We start from the raw sequence: 24,936 nt of genomic DNA, 5'->3' as shown, positions 1-24,936 counted from the left end.
TTTTTAAAGATTTTATTTATTTATTTGAGAGAGAGAGAGAGCATGAGCGGAGTGAAGGGCAGAAGGAGAAGCAGACTCCCTGCTGAGCAGGGAGCCCAATGTGGGACTCAATCCTGGGACTATGGGATCATGACCTGAGCCGAAGGCAGATGCTTAACCGACTGAGCCCTCCAGGCGCCCCCATTGGTGTCTTTACATGGCCCTCTCCTCTCTGTATTTGTCTCATGTTTCTTCTCATAAGGACACCAGTTATATTGGATTAAGGGCTCATCCTACTCCAGTATGACCTCAGCTTAATTATATCTACAATGACCCTATTTCCAAATAAAGTCATATTCTGAGTTTCCAGGAAGGACATGAATTTTTGAGGTGTTGGGGAAGGCACTATTTAACCCAACACGCTTTTCCTGAACTCTTAAAGTAGGCTGCATTAGTGGAGCTATGTCTATAAACATACAAATTATTTTCGTCTAGCCAGTGGTAAGCAAAATACTTCATTAGACCACATTTCATGCATTACACTCAATTCTGGGCATGCCATCCATGAGAGGAACATAATTGAACTAGGATAAGAATGGGATTATGAACATTTCAGAAATGGTGTTATATGGGTAAGAACCAGGGTTGCTCTGTTGGTAAGATCTGAGAAGTCCTCACAGCCCTCTGCAGGAAGATTGTCCTTTCAGAGGAGGGGAAGTACAGAGGATTGGGTGGTTTTACATACACCACAGGGCTATAATCCTGTATTTGGAAAGCATGGTTTTGCCTTTTTAGGGGTAAGGGTGGAATTTTTCTTTTTTTATACTGTACCTGATTCTAGTCTCCATCTTTCAGAAGATCTGGTATGGTATACGATTATAACAGTGCTACCAGAAGAATATTTTGCATGTCCAGAAGCATTCAGAAAAACAGAGTATAAAGGAAGAAAAATATTAGTAATACATCATCTTATATTTAACAAAGAAGGAGAAAATAAATGTGTAAAGCTGTGTTTGGTAATATACAGCATTATATAACTTTTATAAGATTACCGTTGAAATGCTTACATACTGTATATATGAGTTCTGTCAAGGTTTTTTTACTCCATAAAATGGAATAAATATAATAGTCTAGATTCCCTTGCAAGTCAGCAAGTGGATTTTGGCAGCGTTTGTCTATGGTGTAGAGGACCTTGTGGTTCTAGGTATTCATGCTTGCATGGAGATCAGGAATGACCTCAGTTCCCTTTACCCTGGTCCTTCTGTCAGCCTCTATGGAATTCACATTCTAGTTTTATACAGCTGTTAAATGTTTCTACTCCTACCCCTGGGTTGTGGACCTCTGCTGAAGCAAACCTATAACTAGGCAGGTTGTTGTGCCTGCAAATCCAGCCCCCACCTCAGGGACCCTCTGGAGGCCTAAGCATCAGTTCCTTCTTCCATGCCATACTTTTACTTCTGTCTTCAAATCGTTGCAACACTATACTCTTTTAATAGCTAGCCCTGCCCCCTACTTGACTGGTTAAAAAAGTTAAGGTGTTGTGTAAGAGGCATTTTAGCTAGAACCCCTTCAGTTTCTTCCCTTTCCACCTAGAAATGTAACTCCTCCTTCACTCATCTGTTACCCAGTGGAGGAGAGGTTCCTTCTCCTGTCCAAGTCAAATCCCTCCATATTTGCTGTTGACCCCATTCCATCTTGCCTCCTCAGAATCCCCCTGCATCACGAAATGCTTCCTTACCGATAGTTTCAACTATTGCCTCTAATCACTTTTTGCTCTTGGCTTTGATACCTCTTATGTGTTTCTTCCTTCTTTATAAAACTCTGTTGTTGAGAAAATGTATCTTACACATGATCAAATCAACATTTGGTGGCATATTCAGGTTTACCAAACACCAGTATGCTGCCGGATATATACATTTTATGATGATATACATTTTACAGGTAGCTGTCATTCAGGTTAGATAACTGTGCACTGGCTGAGAGCCACACCTTTAGATCCTTTCCAGCCCTAAAAACTGTGACTATACACCTGTCACAAGTCAAGTGTATTTTAGGTTATATACTTCAGAAAAATGCTGATTAGTTTTCCCCTGCCCCGCCATCCAGATGCTGGCTTTTGGTCTATATTAATTTCATAGTTATTTATCTTCCTGTTTCTACTCCCAGCAAAGGGCATGCAGTTCCTGGATCCTCAGCAGCCTGTATAAGGCTAAACTGTTATGAGTTGGTTTTAGATTTTATGCTTGGGTTCTCCCTTGGGCATGTGATTTGTCACTGGGCAAAAGGCACAGCCAACCACAGTGTTGTGCAACTCTTCCAAAGTCAGTAACAGACCCATGCAATAAATGAACCTACACAAACTTGCTCTTCGGCACTTTGATCTCCATTCTCATTGCTTTGAATCATGCTGGTCTTTGAAGCAATGTTGGGTCTTTTTTTTATACCAGTAGCAGAGCTAGGATGTATGCATGCAACCATTCATTCCCTGTATATTCACTGATCTTCTATTACGTGCCAGACATTATACTAGTCACTGGGAATTTCGTGGACAAACCAGATAAGAGTCTTTGCCTCATTAAGGCTCTATTTCTAGTGAACCAGTTTCATTCAATGTTGGTTTAGAGAGGCAAATTCAAATTTCAGTTAGGTTTCTCTTGATAGGAAGATTTTCATATCTACATTTGGAGGCAGCCTGATGAATATAATCTTATCTCCCATTTCTTCCCCTCATAAACTGTATACCTCCTACCATAAAACAACAACAGTTCCTGAATATGCTTGTCCTGCACAGCTTATCTTGCTCCCTTTGCTTGAAATGCTCTTCGGTTTCTTCTGTACCTGAAAAAAAAATTGTTACTCTTTAGGGTTCAGCTCGGATATTCCCTCCTTGGTGAAGCCTTGCAGGATTACCTCAAGCAGGATGGTAACTTCCTCTTTTGAGCTCTCACAGCACTTTGTAGAACTTAACCACACCATCCTGTGATTGTTTATTAGCATGTTCACCACTTCTGTTAAATTCAAAACTTGAGAGATAGAATTCTATCTTAGTTCTCCAAATGCCTGTCATTTAATGAGTACTCAATATACATGTTTTTAAATGAAAGAAAAATCTACTATAGATGTGATTTAGTGCAGTATAATTTACATATGATTATAGTGAAATAGAAATGTAAACATACATATATTATAAAATAATACATATATCTTAAAGGAAATCTTAAAGGTTTATAAGTCTATTTTGTTGATTATCGTATACATATAGAAAAATGCACCATCCTAATTCTAGAATCTCCTCATTCTCTTTTAGAGTCATTTTTCCCCTACAAGAGTAACCACTATTCTAACAGCAGGAATTTTTGAAACCTTACTTTAAAATGAAGGATGATGAATGCCATATTTAAATTATGTGAATATATCTTTTTTTAAAAAAGAGAGATTTAAAATAATTGTCATCTCTGTATCTGAGTTTTTTCACCTAAGAGTTTGGACTTCAGATCTAATCTGAAATTTTATGAATCTAATATTTTAAAACTTAATGGGCTCCCCCCTTTTACTTCTTATACAACAGCGCCCTCTGATGGTGTAACATTTCCTAAAATTTATGTATTTAGTAATCACTGCTGCACTTTCTAATTTGAACACTTAAAACTGTGGCCAGGTAATTCTCGTAGTACAAAGCTTCCTAAAGCCATTGGGAGTTGATCATGTGATTTATTGATCATGTGGTGCTTTGTCAAAGCCAACAGATGATGCCAGAATCTTCATCTGATGTAACACTTAACTGTTGTTTGACAAAACATGTTATTTCTTGATTTACTGTAATGTTTTAGATGTTTCAAGGGCAGGATATCTCTACCTCTGTTTTAGCAGTAGAGCAGAGAGTATTTTGTGTTTGTAGAATTTTGGTAATTTAAAATGTGTTTTCTCCTTTGGGGCCCACGGTCTTTGGTCAAAGGAAAAGGGAGTTACTGAGCACTGCACAGTTACTAGAGAGGGTGCATGAGTCCATTTTCTTGCCCAGCATATACTATTTTTTCAAATATAATTAGATGCTATTGTGTATTCATTTATACCAGTATTAAATTTATATTAGCTTCTCTTGTGTATTTTCTCAAACATGGACTATTAAAATAGAACATGCATGCAAATTCTAACATTAACAAAAGGATTTCATATGTAAAAATATGAGGAACCATTGATTAGAAGAATTGAACTGCATTCATTTAATAATTATTTGTAAAGTATCTGTCTTATACATGTACGCTTTGGTAGCTATTGTATTCTTGCCTTTCTAACTATCCTTTTATAAATATAAGAGGCTGGATAGTCTAACTTTTTTCTACAGTGGACTCTCCCATATCACTTCTTTTCTACCCCCCTTGTCATTTTCTCTTTAAATAAATAATTTATTTCTAATAGTCTCTTTTTTAAGATTAGAGGTAGGTTACCAAGAAAGTATAAAAGGAGGGAATACATTTCTCTCTCCTGGTTAATATGGACAGAAGGGTGTGTGCAGGACAGTGTCTTACTACACAGAATGATAATTTCATTTGAAGGGTATATCTGAGGAAACGTCTACCTTCCTTGTTAAAATGGAAACTACACCTGCTAAGGTTGGTAATGAAGAAAACAGCCCTGTGGGAAGAGGACAATCCTGTCTCTTAGACCCACCTTCTTCTTGGAGGATTTGGATCATTTCCTTTGTCACTACCATACTATCCTCGAGGGATATTGTTGCCCTTTTAATTCTTGAAGTCACATTTACTCTCCAGTACTTTCTGTTTTCATAATACAGATAAGCAAATGTAGAACATTTAAGCAGGATTTTTGCATGGCCCTGACAAAATAAAGTGGAAATATCAGATTCATAAGATATGGTTTGCTCTCCCTTCTTGTTTTAGCTTTGGGCTACTCCTGTATGAGGGATAACTTAACTTAGTAGGGCTCCACTTGTAGATATTCATCCTTCTCCAACTATAGACCTCTGGCTTGCCTAAACCTTACCTTCCTTCCAGGTTTTGACTCCTTCTTTGAAAACTTGTATCCTTCTAACATGAGGGTATCTCCCCTTCAGGGGAGATCAACCTTGCCTAGAAGCAATGTGTCTCCATTTAGGAACTCTAACTGAATATAATGCCATACTTCCAAAATTAATACAGGGCATACATATCAAGTGGAAGAAAGTGGGTCTTATTTCTTTTTACTATCTTTGGATTAGAATTGGAAACCAGAGAGCCATCTTTCAAGGTACTTTGATTTATTGGAAGTGTGACTCCATTTTTTTTTTTTTTTTGGTCCTGTATATCTCCAAGTATACTTTTCCTATCTTTAGTAAAATTTCAGTTAGCTATGATCGTATATCTGGGTGTGTAAATAAAATTAACTGTAATACTGAGTTTTCTAAAACGAAAAGCTACTGAGTAAGAGTTAGTGTGATTTTGTTTTTTATTAGTGCCTAATTAAACAAGTTAAAAATAGTTGTATAGTAACAGTTATTGGGTTAGGCCAGTGAAAAGACCAATATTTCACATATTCTTCAGTTTAACTGTTAGTAAATGGCTGAGGGTTATGTGCTTCATTACACAAATTTGGAGAAAGATACTCTAGTGTCTCCTATTGAAGGTTGAAGTTGGTAGTCAGCTCTCTTTGCAATAGTGCATTATAGTGAAAAATCAGACCGGGTTTTGTTAGAGATAGGATTGGGTAGGGGATAAAAGCGTGTGAAAAATTGTATTTGGGGGGCACCTGGGTGGCTCAGTCAGTTAAGCGTCTGCCTTTGGCTCAGGTCATGATCCCAGGGTCCTGGGATTGAGCCCCACATTGGGCTCCCTGCTAAGCAGAGAGTCTGCTTCTCCCTCTCCCTCTGCCACTCCTCTTGCTTATGTGCTCCCTCTCTTTCTCTGTCAAATAAATAAATAAAATCTTAAAAAAAAGAAAAAAATGTATTTGATTTTTATTTATTAGTTATGTTATCTTGGGCAAGTTATCTGACCTTTCTGAGTATCAGCAACCTTTTCTAAAACTAGTGTAATGAAAGTACACGCAAGGGTAATGGGGAAGATGATGTGATCTGTATAAAGCACCAGCATGGTGCCAGGCATGTAGTTGGTGCTCTGTGTTATTTGCCTTCCCTTCTCCCCTGCAACCCCAAATTGCCAACCAAATTGTGTGTAACATGTGTAATGTTCTAATGGACATTTCTGAATATGACTTTTATTCTTGAACAATTTTGAAGTCCAAATAATGATTTTTGCTACAGTATATTTTATTTAAAGATGTTCTCTATGTTCCTTTTTGCCTACACATTCTTATGGATCTCTTTCTTCTCTACAAGGTGAAGGAGAGAAGTATTTCTTGAAATTTCTTAGACTACATTTTAGAAAGAACTACTATATGTGACTAGAGGTGTGTTTCTTTTTTGAGGTCATGTTTTGTTGCTTTTACAGCACTATTATTTATTTTAGTTATTTCAATAAACTGAATTGCAAAAATAATTAAAAGTTCCACTTCTGTCTCTAATTTGTGACCTTGACAAAGTCACTTGACCTCTTTGAGCCCAGTTTCTTTAGTTGAACGACACAGATCAAATGGTTTATAAAGCCCTTGTCCCCTTTCCTGTTGTGATTTATAAAATGTCTTTATTCAGGAACACAGAGCTGAAAAGTGGCATGTGGGTCTCAGTTCTCAACGGCAGAGGGCACACTGCCCCTAGTGTGCTGGGCCCTTAGGTATTAGAAACTATCTGTAGTTAGGTAGCCTGAAGTTGATATCCTTGATGGTAAGAAGGAGCCAAGGAAATTACGTAAACTAATGTTTTGCAAAAGAAATTTTATGGCCTGTTTTCTAACTATTTAATATTTAGGTGAAACACTAAAAAAAAAAAAATAGGAGATTTTGACATTCCAAGGGTACTTTTTACAATTATATGAAGAACTTTTCTTTTTCTTTTGTGAAGAGCTTTATCATCTCCCTCTACCTTATTTACCCCATCCAAGTACTCCATGCTTAGGATTGGTTTACAAATGGGATGGAGAGGAGAACTAACATTTATTGAGTACTTACTGTATATTAGAAACTATACCTGGTACTGTAAGTACATTTTCTTTAATCCTCACAGCAATCCTTTAAATTGTGTGTTATCATTATTTTATATGAAGATACTGGGCTCAGAGAAGTGAAGTGACTTGTGTGAGGCTTCACAGTAGAGATTCAAGTTCAGGTCTGTTAATTCGCAAACCTGCTTTCTTTCTTTCTTTCTTTTTAAAGATTTTAAAAATTTATTTGACAGAGACACAGTGAGAGAGGGAACACAAGCAGGGGGAGTGGGAGAGGGAGAAGCAGGCTTCCCATGGAGCAGGGAGCCCTATGTGGGGCTCGATGACCTGAGCCGAAGGCAGATGCTTAACCGACTGAGCCACCCAAGTGCCCCAAACCTGCTTTCTTTCTACCATACCAGAGTTCTTCCCTTTTTCTCCCAATTTAAACAATTAGGGATGAATTACTAGGAGCAGGCATGGCCAGACAGTGGTCACACATAGAAGTTTGACTTTCTCTGGTTCTAAAGTTTTGGTGACCCTTATAATTCTAGATGGAAGTTTTTCCTTTGACAAGAATTTTTTACCATTTATGTTTAACATGCTATATACAAACACATATCCATGTTTTCAAATTTGAAAACTTTAGATTGGATTATTGAAATATGTTTTTTGTGGGCTACTTTTTAAGGTTACAGCAATATCTCATTTTATAAGAAGTCTGGGTTCTAAAGTCAGTAGGTAAGGTGAAAATCACTACAGCGGAATAATCTTTGAGAATTCCATGGTAAGGCGTCTTGTTAGAGAGCCATGTACTTCCTTTCTTTAAGTCCAGCACAGCCAGTCTTTCCTTCTTTGGTGAAATAGATCATAGTTTTTCCTGTTGAGCTTCAAATAATGAGGTTGGCTTGTATTTGGGGGTCATGTTGGGTGGTGATGCACATCTTTAAACATCAGACTCTCATTCAGCATGGTGAGATGCTTATAGTATTAGAGGTATTCTGAAACCTAGATCAAAGGAAAGAATAGCAGAGTCATCTCCTATTTGAGGGCTTAGGCTAACTCAAAACTTCAGCTGTACATCAGAATCACAGACTACTGTGTTCTACTCTCCACAGTTTCTGACTCAGTAGGTTTGGGATTCAGCCAGAGTATTTGCATTTTTAAGAGATTCGCAGGTGATGCTGATTCTGACTTCCGGGGACTTTGCATGGAGGACCGCTGTACTAACTGAATGGAGGCAAGTGGAATCCCTTGTCTTTCTTCCCTCCACTGTCTCTCTTGCTCTCTATTATTTTTAGGTGAATGGGTATAGTTGAATTCATTTAAATTAAATGTAGGTGTTGTGGCTCAGCCAACACTTTATCCCATTGCTTAGCTTACTTCTTGGCCCAGAACAGGAACTTGGTGATTCAATAGACACTTGTTGAATGAGTGATTGATTATATATGTTGAATTAACATATAAAATGGGAGGGATTTTTAGCACATGGACATCATTATCATATGCCTGTTCTATACAAACCATTTATTATCCTGAGGTAGGCAATCTTTAGATTAGAATAGCTTATATTTTAGGACTATATATGATGATGATCATGGACATCAGAAAGTATGTAAAAAGTGCAGTTTTGAGAAACTTGCATTTTGGGACCTCTGGAATAATGTGAAATAGATATGTGTGTATAGATGGAGCTGGGTGTGAGGAGTCCCATCTGTTTTAGAATGGCCTAGGGAAGTCTAGGAGACCCTGGTTTAGATCTGACCCGGACAGTCTGGAGCAGCACTGGGGTATCCCGTGCCAGATGCAGCACTTTCACTTCTGTCTCCAAAGTACTGGGGAAGTTCAGCCCCATGATCCTAAAGGCTCAGTGGGGCTCTGTACTATGGATAACACTGTAAATTCAGGTAGTTGCACATGAATCTTACCATGTTGTAGGATTTGATAATTATATTTTAAATGGTGAGTTTATTAAGGAAAGGGTAAAAAAAAATTTCAAAAATTTAAAATTCGTTTTAAGCTTAAAATTATTTTATCATTTTTCTGATTTTGGACATGTTTTATATTAAGTCTTGCAAAGTCTCAGTATTCTGTGTTTTGTCTCTTTCAGTATAGATTAAATTTTCTTCCTTTAAATTCATCTTACTTTTTTATGCTGAAATATTTTCAAGTAAATTGCAGACAACATGACATTCTATCTCTAAATCCTTCAATATACAGCTGTAAAAACTAAAAACATTTACCTATGTAGCCACAGTATGATCACTCCTAACAAAATTAACAAGTCGTTAGTATTATCTAATATCTAGTCCATATTCAGATTAACATAATTGTCCCTAAATTATCATTTGTATCATTTGTTTGAACCAGAATACAACCTGGAATCATGCATTGCATCTGGTTATTTTGTTCCTTAAAGTTTATTTATTTATCATTACATTGCCTTACCATTGTCTTATCACACATTTGGATTTGTCTGATTGCTTATTCAGAGTGTCTTTAGCTTGTTCATCTACCCTGTGTATTTCCTGGAAACAGGAAATTAGATCTAAAAGAAATTAGATCTAAAGGCTGGAAAAAGATAAAAGTTGAACATTTTTGGCGTGATTTTGTCATACGTGAAATTTGCGTCTGTTGAACCACCTAAGGAGATGCATAATCCATGCCTGCCCCACTGTTAGTGATGCTAATTTTGATCAATAGATTGAGGTGATGACAACTCGATCCTTCCATTGTAAAATTACGTTTTGCCCATGTGACAAGAAGGTACTCTCCATGGTGTTCCTTTGGTACTAATATGAATCTTCATTTCCCCGTCATTCTTTCTCCTAATGCTTTTAACACCATGTGGTAATTCTTACCTAAATCAGTAACTTCATAAGGGTTTGCAAAACTATCATTTGTCTAATTTTGTCATTCCTTCTGCTTTAGCTGACATTTAATTGAACAGAGCTCTTTTTCATTAACTGGGACTATTTGTTACCTTGAAACATAATTCTGCTGGAAAGGCAGGTTAAATGTTGAGTTCTTTACTTTTGTATTCCCAATTTCTAATTTAGGAGTTGGTTTAATAGACACCTTAAATGGTAGCGAATGACTATATACTTTGCTTTTTCTTTTTTGATATCCTTCTGAACTAGTAGATTTTTGTGAATTGAATGTTTCAGTCAGCTAATGAAAATACAGATCGTAAGGGTTATCTGTATTTTTTTAAATTTTTTTATTGTTATGTTAATCACCATATATTACATCATTAGTTTTTGGTGCAGTGTTCCATGATTCATTGTTTGTTCATAACACCCAGTGCTCCATGCAGAACGTGCCCTCCTCAATACCCATCACCAGGATAACCCATCCCCCTCCCCCCCTCCCCTCTAGAACCCTCAGTTTGTTTTTCAGAGTCCATCATCTCTCATGGTTCGTCTCCCCCTCTGACATACTCCCCTTTTCTTCCTCTCCTGTTATCTTCTTCTTTTCCTTTTTTCTTAAAATATGTTGCGTTATTTGTTTCAGAAGTACAGATCTGTGATTCAACAGTCTTGCACAATTCACAGCGCTCACCGTAGCACATACCCTCCCCAATGTCTATCACCCAGCCACCCCATCCCTCCCGGGTTATCTGTATTTTTTAAAAGATTTTATTTATTTGAGACAGAGAGAGTGCACAAGCAGGGGGAGGGGCAGAGGGAAAGGGATAAGCAGACTCCCCACTGAGCAGGGAGCCTAATGCTCAGGTCCCCGGGATCATGACTTGAGCCAAAGGCAGATGCTCAACCAACTGAGCCACCCAGGTGCCCCAGGGATATATGTATTTTAAAAGTTAATGGATTCATATCTCTGTTTCCAATTCAGTTTTAACTACTGTGTTTTTAAATAGCTCCTCCATTTTTTTAAAAAAGATTTTATTTATTTATTTGCCAGAGAGACAGCAAGAGAGGGAACACAAGCAGGGGGAGTGGGAGAGGGAGAAGCAGGCTCCCTGCTGAGCAGGGAGCCAGATGCAGGACTCGATCCCAGAACCCTTAGATCATGACCTGAGCTGAAGGCAGACGCTTAACAACTGAGCCACCCAGGTGCCCCTAAATAGCTGCTTCATTTTATAATTGTTATCTCTTCTCTTACACTGAAAATCTTGAGTACTGATAACACTGTTTTTTTATTGTTTTTTTTTTAAGATTTTATTTATTTATTTGAGAGAGAAAGCACAAGCAGGCAGGGGGAGGGGTAGAAGGAGAGGGAGAAGCAGACTCCCCACTGAGCAGGAGCCGACATGGGGCTCAATCCTAGGACTGATCATGACCTGAGCCCTGAGCTGAAGGCAGATGCTTAATTGACTGAGCCACCCAGGTGCCCCTGTTTTTTTGGTTTTTGTTTTTTTGTTTTTTTTATTTTATTATGTTATGTTTGTCACCATACATTACATCATTAGTTTTTGATATAGTGTTCCAGGATTCATTGGTTGTGTATAACACCCAGTGCTCCATTCAATAAGTGCCCTCCTTAATACCCATCACCAGGCTAATCCATCCCTCACCCCCCCTCCCCTCTAGAACCTTCAGTTTATTTCTCAGAGTCCATAGTCTCTCATGGTTTGTCTCCCCCTCCGATGTCCCCCCCTTCATTTTTCCCTTCCTACTATCTTCTTCTTCTTCTTTTTTTTTTTTAAGATTTTATTTATTTATTTGAGAGAGAGAGAATGAGAGACAGAGAGCACGAGAGGGAAGAGGGTCAGAAGGAGAAGCAGACTCCCTGCTGAGCAGGGAGCCCGATGCGGGACTTGATCCCGGGACTCCAGGATCATGACCTGAGCTGAAGGCAGTCGCTTAACCAACTGAGCCACCCAGGCGCCCCTTCTTCTTTTTTTTTAAACATATAATGTATTATTTGTTTCAGAGGTACAGATCTGTGATTTTTTTTTTTTAAGTAAGTTTCACACCCAATGTGGAATTTGAACTCATGACCCTGAGATCAAGAGTGGCATGCTCTACTGACTGAGCCAGCCAGGTGCCCCTAATATTGTTTTATCTTACAGTATAAAGAAAGTAATTTCAAAATAATAGTGCCAATATTACTACTGCAACTAAAATGAAGTTTAAAAAGTTTTGTGATTATTTTTGTAACATAAGTTGATTTTAATGGAAGAATAAATTTACTTTTTTGCTGATCTCATTTAATTACTTTCCTCTGAAATTTGTCTACTTTGTTTTTGTCATAGGTTAATCATTTTGGATTTGATGCTGATGAAACTTTTAAACAGCGATACCTAATAGCCGATGAATACTGGAAGAAAAATGGTGGATCAATACTTTTCTACACTGGTAATGAAGGGGACATTACTTGGTTTTGCAATAATACGGTATGTGCAAATTCCTATGCTCAATATGCCTTTTATTATGGCAAACTGGAAAAAAAATGTTTTGCAGTATATATGACCAAGTATTATTGTAACTAATTCTGAAGCTCTTTAGAAAATAACAGATAAAACTCACTAATAATAGAAAAATGGCAGAAGCATATGAATGGGCAGATCACAAAAGAATGAATACAGATATCCAATAAGCCTACGTGTTCTGCCTTAAAGAATTATACATGAAAAGAATGAAATACTATTTTTGGACAATTGCATCTTAGATTTTTAAAAAATCCCATCTTATTTCTAGAGTGAATAAGGATATGAGGGACATGGGAATAAGAATGTTATTGCAGGGATGCCTGGGTGGCTCAGTAAAGTGTCTGCCTTCGGCTCAGGTCATGATCCCAGGGTCCTGGGATGGAGCCCCACATTGTGCTCCTTCCTCAGCAGGGAGCCTGCTTCTCCCTTTGCCTGCCGCTCCCCCTGCTTGTGCTCTCTCTCTGTCAAATAAATAAAATCTTTAAAAAAAAAAAGAATGTTACTGCATATAGATTTTTTTTTTGTTTTTGTTTGTTTTGATTATGGTCTCTAGAATGTAAACACAAGGGCATGAATTTTTGTTTGTTCATTGTTGTATATTCAGTCTAAAACTGTGCTAGGCATATAGTTGGTGCTCAATAAATATTTGTTAAATGAATAAATGGATAAAACCTAAACAAAGCCAGGGCAAATAAGGAAAAAAATGCAAGTTTGTTTGTCAAATAGGATTTTTAATTTAGCTTTCCTGTTCTGTTTTTCTTATATTTGTGAGGGTTAAAAAATTGTATAGATGTTAGCTTGCTTCCCTGACTATACATTCTATCATCTTTTATAATAACACTTAAATCCATTAACAACATTTAATTTAGAAGGACACTTGAAGAAATTTTCCTTTTTTATGTTCCAAAGCTATGACTAGAGAATGTCAGCTTGCCACCAAAAAGCTAGTCTGTGAACTACCTCAAAGTGAAGACTGAATTATATTTTTTCCACTGGCTAATGGAGCCTGGTATTCAAGAGGTCTCAGTAAATGTTTGTTGAACTAAACTGAACTGAAAGCAAAGATATGAACCTAATTATACTATTATTGCATTTCCCATTTCTGATTATTTCCTTAGGAATGTTGAGTCTAAATATGTTAGTTGAAAATAAAATAATTCCCTGAGAAATGAGATCCTAGGACATCTATGTCTCTTAGATCAGTGACAAATGAAGTTAAGATTTACTTTCCATCAGATTCCTGCTTACTTTTTCTATGGAACAACTGAGGCTGCTTTATCTTTTTTTTCTTTCTCCTGTGTGACTTCCCATTTATGCCAAGGCCATGGGGCAGCTTCTCCTGCCCAGTTATTTTTCCAGCTCCTCTTCCTCCTCCTCCTCCTCCTTTTTTGAGAGAGAAAGTGGGAGGGGAGGAGCAAAGGTAGTGGGAGAGAGAGAATTTTAAGCAGACTCCACATTCAGTGTGGAGCCCAACTTGGGGCTCAGTCTCATGACCCTGAGATCATGACCTCAGCTGAAATCAAGAGTCAGACACTTTAAAAAAAAAATTAAAAAAATAAGAGTAGATGAAAAAAAGAAAAAACACTAAAAAAAGAGTCGGACACTTAACTGAGCCACCCAGGTGCCCCCCCCTTTCTTCTTTATTATAGATAGGCAGCTGTTCCTGCCTCCACTGCTCTGACAGACAGTGCAGCATAATTTAAGGCTTGCCTCAGAAGTGGTAGAGAGGAAGAAAAATACAGTATAGGAGCAGTTCCAGGAAGTGGCTAGAGGTAGATCCTTAGGAGGATCCTGTTTTTTTCCCAGCCCTAGACACCTCCCTGTACATACTAAAATGCACTGGTTGCATAGTCACATATTCTGGACATTCATCTATTAAGAGACAGTGTAGCAAAATGGTCAGGAGTGATAGACTGGTAAGGATTGATAAGAATTGAATTCTGGTTTTGCCATTATGCTATGTGACTTTGGACAGTTTCTTATTCTGTGCCTTAGTTTTCTTATCTGCTAAATGGTTATATTAATAATCTGGTTCATAGAGTTGCTATGAGGACTAAATAAGAATTAGGAACTTAGGACAATGCTATAATATTATTAAATGTTAATATATTACATGGACCTCTTCTGAAAAATAAAAATACCCTGAAATAGATGCAGGCAAATAATCACTTATAATGTGAATCATTTCAATTAAATTGCTTCCTTTAAAAGCCTGAGGTCAGCTCCTCAGAGGTGTGGTTATTTTTATAAATGATCCTTACCCTTAAGAAGCTCATAGTCTGGTAGGGTAAGACACACATTTAAGCAAATATTGCAACACAGTAATAGAGAGCTATGTCTAGCACAGTGGTGTTGAGAGGCGGGAGAGATCAGCGGTGCCAAAATGGGGCAGGCAGAAGAGGGCATCTTGAGCTGGTTGTTATAGGATCTGCAGATAAATGGCAGGGAATGGGCAAAGTGTTAAGAGAGAAAGTGAGGGTTATTGAAACCATCACAGATAAGTTAAATTCTCCATCGTCAAATGCAAACAGATCTTTTAATTGTTCATTTATTGATCAAAATGAGCAAAACATTTTAGAGGTTCTTAGTTGTTGTTAGGGAGCAGCAGTTCATTAAAAAACAGCAGTGTGCCCTAGGAATGACAAATAGTTTTAATCTGTGCTAAATCTAAATCTAATCAATTGATGTTGGCTGCCTAGAGTGCTTTGTCAAGAAGGATTCTGAGGGTACCATTTGAGGTAAGTGAAAAAAATGCAGTGATTGATTAATTACCAGCATTAAGTGTGGACATAAGGAGGTCGAACAGCGCTTGATGATTGTGCCATGAAGCCAGACAGCCAGTGCTCGAATCTTGGCTCTGCTACTTTCTAGCTGTGTGACTGTCATAGGATATTTAAACTACTGTGTCTCAGTGTCCTTGTCTCTAAAATGGGGATAATAAAAGTGCCTATGTCCTAGATTGTTATGATAATTAAGTGAATTAATATATAAAAAGTATTTAGAACAGTGCCTGACACACTGTAAGCACTTGATTATTACCTGTTGTTAGCTACTGCTTATTTTCAAGTAAATAAGATTAATATGGAACCCAAGGGAGTCCAGTATGCTTATTTGTATTTTTTTTTCTTTTACGTTGTAAATGTTTATGAGTAGGCAGCTAACTTAGGTATCCTCAGTTCTTTCCTAGACTATTTGGTACACAGTGCAATTTGAAGACTAATATTTTCGACATAATATTGATTCTACAGCTAGAATGTTAGAATAAGGAGAGTTGGAATGACTGGTGTTTGAGTGACTTGGGCTTATTTTTAATTGTTTCACTCTAATATAGTGTGAGATTGATGTGCAACAATGAAACAACATTTTTTTTTTATCTGTAGAACAAATATAAATTGTGCGGCTTCTCAGAGCTCTTTTTGGTCTGGTTTAACATTCATTTCATATGAGTTGCCAAAAGGTTCAATGACTTTTTTCACATCCTGATTTTTATTCTGTGGATTTGTAAATTCTTCCCAGGGGTTCATGTGGGATGTGGCTGCTCAACTGAAGGCTATGTTGGTGTTTGCAGAACATCGATACTATGGGGAGTCCCTACCTTTTGGTAACAAATCATTCACAGTAAGTACAGGCATACCTTTTTTATTGCATTTCACTTTACTGTACTTTACAGATTATGTGTTATTTGCAAATTGAAGGTTTGTAGCAACTCTGTGTTGAGCAAATGTATCAGTGCCATTTTTCTAACAGTATTTCCTTTCTTTGTGTTTCTGTGTCACATTTTGGCAATTCTTGTAATATGTCAAACTTTTTCATTATTATTGTATTTGTTATGGTGATCTGTGATCAGTCATCTAAGATGCTCACAGAAGATGGCAAATTTAATTGATAAATAACGTATGTGTGCTGACTGCTCCACCGACTGGCTATTCCCCCATCTCTTTCCGTCTCCTCAGGCCTGCTTATTCCCTGAGACACAAAAATATTGAAATGAGGCCAATTAATAATCCTACAATGGCCTCTAAGTGTTCCAGTGGAAAGAAGAGTTGCCTGTCTCTCATTTTAAATGGAAAGCTAGAAATGATTAAGTTTAGTGAGGAAGGCATGTTGAAAGCTGAGAGAGGCCAAAAGCTAGGCCTCTTGTGCCAGTCATTCAGCCAGGTTGTGAATACAAAGGAAGAGTTCTTGAAGGAAATTAAAAGTGTTGTGCCAGTGAACATACAAATGACAAGAAAGTGAAACAGCATTATTGTTGATTTGGAGAAAGTTTGAGTGGTCGGGATAGAAGATCAAATGAGCCACAACAGTCCCTCAAGCCAAAGCCTAATCCAGAGCAAAGCCCTAACTCTATTCAGTGTGATGAAGGCTAAGGGAGGTAAGGAAGCTGCAGAAGAAAAGTCTGAAGCTAGCAGAGGTTGGTTCATGAAGTTTAAGGAAGAAGCCATCTCCATAACATAAAAGTGTAAGATGAAGCACTAAGTGCTGATATAGAAGCTGCAGTAAGTTATACAGAAGATCTAGCTGAGATAATTTATGAAGGTAGCTACATTAAACAATAGATTTTCAATATAGACAAAACAGCTTTTTGTTGAAAGAGGATGCCATCTAGGACTTTCATTGCTAGAGAGGAGAAGTCAATGATTGGCTTCAAATCTTCGAAAGGACAGCCTGACTCTCTTGTTAGGGGTTAATGTAGCTGGTAACTTTAAATTGAAGCCAATGCACATTTACCATCCTGAATATCCTAGGGCCTTAAAGAATTATGCTAAATCTACTTTGTGCTCTATAAATGGAAGAACAAAGCCTGGATGACTGCACATCTGTTCACAACATGGTCTACTGAATATTTTAAGACCACTGTTAATACCTACTCCTCAGGAAGAAAAAAGTTCCTTTCAAAATATCATTGTTCATTGACAATGCACCTGGTCATCTAAGAGCTCTGATGGAGATGTACAATGAGATGAATGTTGTTTTCATGTCTCCTAATACAGCATCCATTCTGCAGCCCATGGATCAAGGAATCATTTTGACTTTCAAATCTTATTTAAGAAATACATTTCATAAGGCTATAGCTGCCACAGAGTGAATCCTCTGATAGATATGGGCAAAGTCAATTGAAAACCTTCTGGAAAGGATTCACCGTCCTAGATGCCATCAAGAACATTCAGGATTTGTGGGAAGAGGTCAAAATATCAACATGAACAGGAGTTTGAAAGAAGTGGATTCCAACCCTCATGTATGACTGTGAGGGGCTGAAGACTTTAGTGGAGGATGTAACTGCAGATGTGGTGGAAATAGCAAGAAAACTAGGATTAGAAGTGGAGCCTGAAGATGGGATTGAACTGCTCCAATCTCATGATAAAACTTGAATAGATGAAGAGTTGCTTTTCATGGGTGAGAAAAGAAAGTGGTTTCTGGAGATGGAATCTACTGCTGGTGAAGATGCTGTGAAGATTGTTGAAATGACAACAATGAATGTAGAAAATTATATAAACTTAGTTGGTAAAACAGCTATAGGGCTTGAGAGGATTGATTCCAATTTTGAAAGGAGTTCTGTGGGTAAAGTGCTATTGAACAGCATCACATGCTATAGAGAAAGCATTCATGAAAGGAAAAAATCAATCAGTGTGGCAGACTTCATTGTTGTTTTATTTTAAGACATTGCCACAGCTACCCCGGCCTTTAGCAACCACCAACCTGACCAGTCAGCAGCCATCAACATTTAGGCATGATCCTCCACTGGTAAAAAGATGAAAGCTCAGAAAACTCACTGAAAGCTCAGATGATGGTTAGCATTTTTTATGAATGAAATATTTTTAAATTAAGGTATGTATATCTTTTTAGAAATAATACTAATGCACACTTAATAGACTACAGTATGGTGTAAACGTAACTTTTATGTGCACTAGGAAACCAAAATAGTAATTTGACTCACTTTATTGTGATATCCACTTTATTGCAGTGGTCTGGAACTGAACCTGCAGTATCTCTGAGGTGTGCCTGTATAATTTTTATTTTTAAGTTTAAAAGTTTTTTTTTTTTTGAAGTTTAGGAATTACCTGTTCTAATAACATGTCCCACTCTAAGAAAGAAATGATAGTTTTAATTTGAACAGCTTGAAAAATTTTTATTTAATCTTTCCTTTTTATATGCAATCGAACAGATTAAGCCTTTTTAAAACCATAATATTATCACTTATGTTGGTCATTCTAACTCAGTGTGATGAGATTAGCTGTCACCAGCGAAATCTTAAGGTATGGCTGCAGAGACTGTGAAGGGAACTTCTCATTGTTTCAAAAATGTCAGTAAATAATTCTGCTTTATAAGTTTACACTTAAATTCCTGGGTCTACCACTGGAAAAAATACAATGAGCACTCAAATATTTAATAAGGTATTTTTCAATAAAATGAGAACAAATTATCCCTGGTTTAGTGAGTCCAATGGGCCACTTGGATTCCCTTCTGGCCTTTCCTGATTTCACAAGGAGCTTTGGCCTTGACCTCAGACTCTACACCTAATAAAAAGGATACTTTTTCCGCAACTAAGTCACTCATGTACTACCTTTGTGATTCTGGCTGTATGAATTTGCCATCTGTGCTGTTATTTATGTAGTTTTTTTTTTAAACAACTAACTTTTCAAACTTTGCATTACCTTAACAAGGGCTTAATGTACTAGTTAATGTTTTTTCTAAATGACATTAAAACAAGTATTAAATTTAAAAAGATTGTGCATTATACTAAGACCATCATGCATACTACCAGTATACACATACCATCTTTTGGGGGAACTCTTGAGTTAGAAGAACTTGGGGACAGTAATTTTCTAGGCTGCCTATTTTGAAAGGAGTTTTAATTTTTGTTCTCAGAGGTTTTATTAGCTCATATTATAAATAAATAAATAAAAAGTCCTTGTGTTGTAAATGAAAAGCAGAACAATTTGCTAATAGTTGTTGGGGCGCATGGGAAACTATTCTTTAGCTTATTCTGCATAATTATCTGATTAGGAGAGTTGATAGGTCCTGAAACCACTGGGAAGTAGTCAGCTTGTTGCAGACAGAAACATAATATCCTTTTCTAGATCCCTTTGGTTCATACTTTGATAGCAAAATGGAGCAGAAGGCTCTCTTTGATAGCTTCTTTCTCTTCATGTGCTCACAGAATTTGTCAGTAGCTTGGGGGATAATATTACAAATATTATGCGAGGACTAGAAAAAACGCACTCAACTATACATAGTGCCATGAAAACTGGAAGTAAAAGACTAGTGACAGACAATAAGAAAGGAGGTGAGAGGTCAGAAGGTATACATCTTGGATAAGGGGGAAGGCTAAAGGAGTAGGTGACATACATAGGAAAGAGGAAAGATGGGAACTATGTGGTTTCAGAATGTGCCAAATGATGGAAGAAGTCAAACAGAGTGGTGAGACCAGAGCATGAAGATTGAATAGGACAGCCTAATAGGTATATAGCTGTACTGGTTACCTATTGCTACGTAACAATTTACCTCAAACCTTAGTGACTTAAAACAGCAATAAACATTTATTGTCTCATAGTTCCTATGGGTAAGGAATTAAAAGTGACTCAGCTAGGAGCTTCTTTTTCAAGGGGTTTCATGAGGTTGAGATGTTAGCTGGTGCTAACAGTTATCTGAAGGCTTGACTGGTGCCAGAGAACCCTCTCCTCTATATGGAGAATCCACATGAGTGACAAAACGTTGCTGGGTGTTAGCAAGAGGCTGTAGTTTGTCTCTTCCAGGGTTTCTCCAAAGGCTTACTTGAGTGGCCTCATGACAAGGCAGCTGGCTTCCCTCAAAGTCGATAATCCAAGAGAGCAAAGTGGAAACTGCAGTGCTTATTATGACTTAACATTGGAAGTCACATATCGCTTCTGATACATTTTATTGGTTAGAACCAAGTCACTAAGTCTAGTCCAAGTTCAAAGACAGAGGACTTAGGCCTTGTCTTTTAAAGGGAGATACTTTATTAGCCTCCTTAGCTTAGCAGGATTCTGAGCTCTACCTCCCTATGTTGAAGTGAGGCAATTGTCTTTAGGCAGAGAATTAGATGATTATGGAACTTACTTTAGGAGTATCCTTTTCTCAAGGATCAATGTCTTGTGTTGCCTGTTTTCTAATGCCAGAATATAATTGCTCTATTGGTTTTTGTTTTTAACTCCAATTTCATATTGTTTACACAGGGTAATTTCCAGTTGTTGGTATATCAGACATAATAATTATCTTTCTGATTAGAGAGGATGAAATTTATTTTTATTGATGATTCTTCAATTTTTCACAGGATTCAGTCTACCTTTGCCTGTATGGTAGCCATTTTAAATGTTTCAAGTTTTAAAATAAAAATTATAATACAACAATTGTCTGTTAAGCTGAGAATTGTATTCTATTATATTTGCTGTTAAATGTTAGTTTGTTTCTGTTGTTTCTACAACCTCAACAAAATTTTTGGTAAATAACATTTAATAGAAATTACATTTGAATGCAAAATACATTATGTTTGTCCCACAAACTTAAAATCATTTTTTTTTAAGATTTGTTTAAATCAGCATTGCTATTATGTTGACTGGGCATTTTAACTCAATTGCCTAGAAATTCTATTTGGAGAAAAGCTTATCTGACTGGCTTTTTTCCTGAATCTGTGCTATGCCTAAGCTGCTATTATGTGCACATTTATACGTGTTCTTTGTTATTTTTCTTTAGGATTCCAGACACTTGGACTTTCTGACATCAGAACAAGCTTTGGCTGATTTTGCAGTGTTAATCAAACACTTGAAAAAAACAATCCCAGGAGCTAAAAATCAACCTGTCATTGCCATAGGGGGCTCTTACGGTGGCATGCTTGCAGCCTGGTTCAGGATGAAATATCCTCATATAGTGGTTGGGTAAATGCATTTATGTTGGACATGAGCACTTCTTAATGATTGTCAAGGCATATTTAGAGATTTGTTTTGGGTAAAACATGTTCTGTTGTACTGATATTTCTACTTTCTATCTCATTAACAATTGTAATTTTTCTCAACATTTTTGTTCAGTATCAGTTTCAATTTTAAAATTTGAATTCAGTGAGTTACATTTTTTTTCTTTTCTCCTTTCTTATTTTTCTCACCATTTAGAGCTCTTGCAGCCTCTGCCCCCATCTGGCATTTTGGTAATCTGGTACCTTGTGGTGTATTTATGGAAATTGTAACTAAAGATTTTAAGAGAAGTGGTCCAAATTGTTCAGAAACCATTCGCAACTCCTGGGATGCTATTAATCGATTCGCAAGAACAGGTAAGCTTTAATTAATAGAATGGAATCACAGAGTTTTTTACCCTTCACTTGCTAATTCAACACTTCTCAGATTTTCAGTAACCTTTTTATTTAAATAAAACATACAAAAACATACACAAATCAAAATACATCACTTGATGAATTTTTACAAGGGAAAACATAATCAGCATGGTATAATAGTATACTCATCATCCACTATAATCAGGAACACAGTATGTATGTTTTGTGTCTGCTGTCTTTTGCTCAACGCTATGTCAGATATATCCATTTGTTTTATTTAGTTGTGGTTTACACATTCTAACTGCTCTCTAGTGTTCCATTTGTTTATTTTTTACTTATTTCAATAGTATCTTTGAAACAGGGAATACTTCATGTAATTTCTGGCAGACTCCATATGAGGATAGACAACTTATTTATCATGGGATTATCCAAATGCTCTAAAAGTATTTTATTGAATGTTGAAAAAACATTCTTGGAGAAATGGTGTAGAAGATTGAATTTTCTAAAATACGAAGTAAAGCCTTCTGTCAAGTAGTGCTTTTTAGATTACAAACAATGTGATTCTGTTCTCAGGTGCTGGCTTACGTTGGCTTTCTAAATCCCTTGGCTTATGTACTGCATTAACAAATACTCAGGATGTCCAGAATTTGAAAGCCTGGATCTCTGAAACCTGGATAAATCTGGCAATGGTGGACTACCCCTATGAGTCTGACTTTTTACAGCCTTTGCCTGCTTGGCCTATCAAGGTAACAGGAAAATGTCCTTTCATCACTTTTAATACGAACTTCTCTCTCTCTCTGTGTATTATTAGTTTCAGGATTTTGTTTTGTTTTTTAAACTGGTACTTTCTGTGACTTTTAGCATCGAAGGACTCTCCAGTGACAAAGGGGCTCTGGGTTTGACTAACCTGGGCAGAAATCCTGGCTTCTGTCACTTTCTGGTTACTCACCTTGGACATCTTACCTAAGTTTCTTTCTTTTTTCTTTTTTTTTCTTTTTTTAGAGGGGGAACGGGTAAGGGAGAAGGAAAGAGAGTCCTTAAGCAGACTCCATACTGAGTACACAGCCTGATGCGGGGCTCATCTCATGACCCTGAGATCACCACCTGAGCCCAAACCAAGAGTTGGCAGCTTAACCAACTGCACCACCCAGGCATCCCTTATCTAACTTTTCTGAACATCAGTTTCCTCTCATTTGGATAAAGGAGACAAAATGTATAGATTATAGAGTTGTATGAATTGGAACTAAGACCAGTAGTTGCTGCTAATGGAATGATTACTAGTTGCCAAGTCTTGTGCTGTACACTTTGCATGGACAATTTACTTTATTACATCTTTGTGTTGTATGTGAGACACGTAGACCTATGTCATATATGGTTAGTGCTTAATAAATGGCAGTTGCTATCACAGTGCTATGATTCAGTCAACTGCTAATGTGTTCTAGTGCTACACTTACCATAAAGGAGTGATCTCCATGTAGCAGGGTGGAGTGGAAAGAGTACTGACTCTGGATCCTTGATCTAAACTACCATTTACCAGCTGTGTGATCTTGGGTAAGGCTGTCTTCTTCTGAGCCTCCATGTCTTCCTCTGCAAAATGAGATAATTATACTTATGTTCTCCGTAGGGTTGTGCTCAGGATCAAATAAAGTATTAGATGTGAAAACATTCTAGAAATTGTGAAGACACATTACATCATAAATTTTTAGGTTTTTACATGGCAAAATTCTTTATTGTGTATCCTCTTTTAAGCATTTCTTTGTAAAGAACATTCTTCTTAGTTTTAAAATCAAAGTTTGGCTAACTTGGTGGTTAAGTTTAGAGAGTATAACTGATTCTACAGCTAGAATGAGTGCTGGAAATGTAAATAGACTTGATAATATAAGAACCAGTTTTCAAAAGCACTTTTAACTTAACACAATCCCTTTGAACTTAATATTAAATGAACATTTTGCTTAAAACTTCGTAACCCAAATGGAACAAGGTCATTTGCTATTAGAGATATTTTTCTTCATCTAAGAAGTAGAATGACAAGTGGATGTCTTGTACATAGCAGGCCAGAGGTAAATGTGTATTGAATTAAATTGAATTTAGACAATACAGAATTATTTAAAAGAGCTGATCTCTCTCATGGTAGGAAAACCTGGGTCAAAATAATGAGAAAAAACTAAATTTGAGTCAGTTGGCCTCCATATATGTCTTTGTGCTAATCCCTTATCCAAATTATTTTACTATTTGCAGAACACTTTCATATATGCTATCCCATTTAATCCCCATAATAATATAATATTCTATATGTTAATATAGGAAATAATATATAATACTTATATATTATTACAATAATATAGGAAAAAAAGAAGTACAACGGAGAGGAAATTTTTGGAGTTTTATGGAGAGGAAATTTAAGCTCAGTGAAGAGATGGTGAAAGTGGGATTTGAACTTGGGTCTACTATTATTCAGAGCCTCTGATCTTCTACCATATTGCACTGGATTAGGAGAGGATTTGGCTGAAGTTTTGGGTGGATCACTAGTTGCATTGTGACAACTATCAGATTTAACTGTATTCTCTGTACAAAGTGAGAATTACGTTTGCATTTTTATGCCCACTTGAAGAATAAGTGAGTTGTCAGGTTATAAAAACATATGGGGAATTCCCTTCTTATTTAGAATGAAGGTTGGCAAACTTTATTTGTAAAGAACTAGATAGTAAATATTTTATGTTTTGTGGGCCATTCGGTTTCTGCCGCAATTACTCAGTTCTGCAGCTGTAGCAAGAAAGTAGCAATAGACAAATATAAATCAATGAGGAACACTGTCACAATAATACTTTATTTGTAAAACAGGCAGTCCCCTGGATTTGGCCTGGGGGCTATAGTATGCTGACCCCTGATTTAGAAAAAGCCAGAGGAATACGGCTTTTTAGTGTTCATTTGTTTATGATTTGGAACAAGAACACTAGCTTTGCTTTTCTCCCCATTTCTTTAATGTTCCTTTTGAGTTATTTTGCTGTTGCATCTTGAATGTAAATATTCTATCCTTTCTCTCTCCTAAATATTCACTCAGAGTTAGTGGAGTATATCTCAAATCTTTTGTCATCTGTTTTTGATTTAGCACAATCCTTCTTTTGTCTTTTGTATATACATTATAAAAGTTTATTTTTAAGACAAGGTAACTTGTGTCATTGCCTGACAATCACCTTTTACTTTTCTTCAGGACTACTTCTTGTCATTCTCTTCAGTTATTTCTTACT

The 24,936-nt window shown here is 36.9% G+C and overlaps 1 protein-coding gene across 3 annotated transcripts in view; it reads left to right on the top strand.

Moving 5' to 3' along the window:
• Positions 1–24,936, top strand: part of PRCP (prolylcarboxypeptidase) — a 71,115-nt gene that overhangs the window by 26,416 nt on the left and 19,763 nt on the right. For all 3 annotated transcript variants that reach the window (XM_025894443.1, XM_073879790.1, XM_025894444.2), the window contains exons 3-7: positions 12,229–12,369; positions 15,922–16,023; positions 21,118–21,299; positions 21,531–21,688; positions 22,262–22,434. In XM_025894443.1, coding sequence (XP_025750228.1) covers positions 12,229–12,369; positions 15,922–16,023; positions 21,118–21,299; positions 21,531–21,688; positions 22,262–22,434 — 756 coding nt within the window. The remainder of the gene's footprint in view (positions 1–12,228; positions 12,370–15,921; positions 16,024–21,117; positions 21,300–21,530; positions 21,689–22,261; positions 22,435–24,936) is intronic.

This window comes from Callorhinus ursinus, unplaced genomic scaffold (assembly GCF_003265705.2).
Source record: "Callorhinus ursinus isolate GAN/ISIS: 27379988/994484 unplaced genomic scaffold, GSC_fseal_2.0 scaffold35, whole genome shotgun sequence".
NCBI lineage: Eukaryota > Metazoa > Chordata > Mammalia > Carnivora > Otariidae > Callorhinus > Callorhinus ursinus.
Note: the sequence above shows the minus strand (reverse complement) of the source record. Positions and strands in the feature narration are given on the sequence as shown.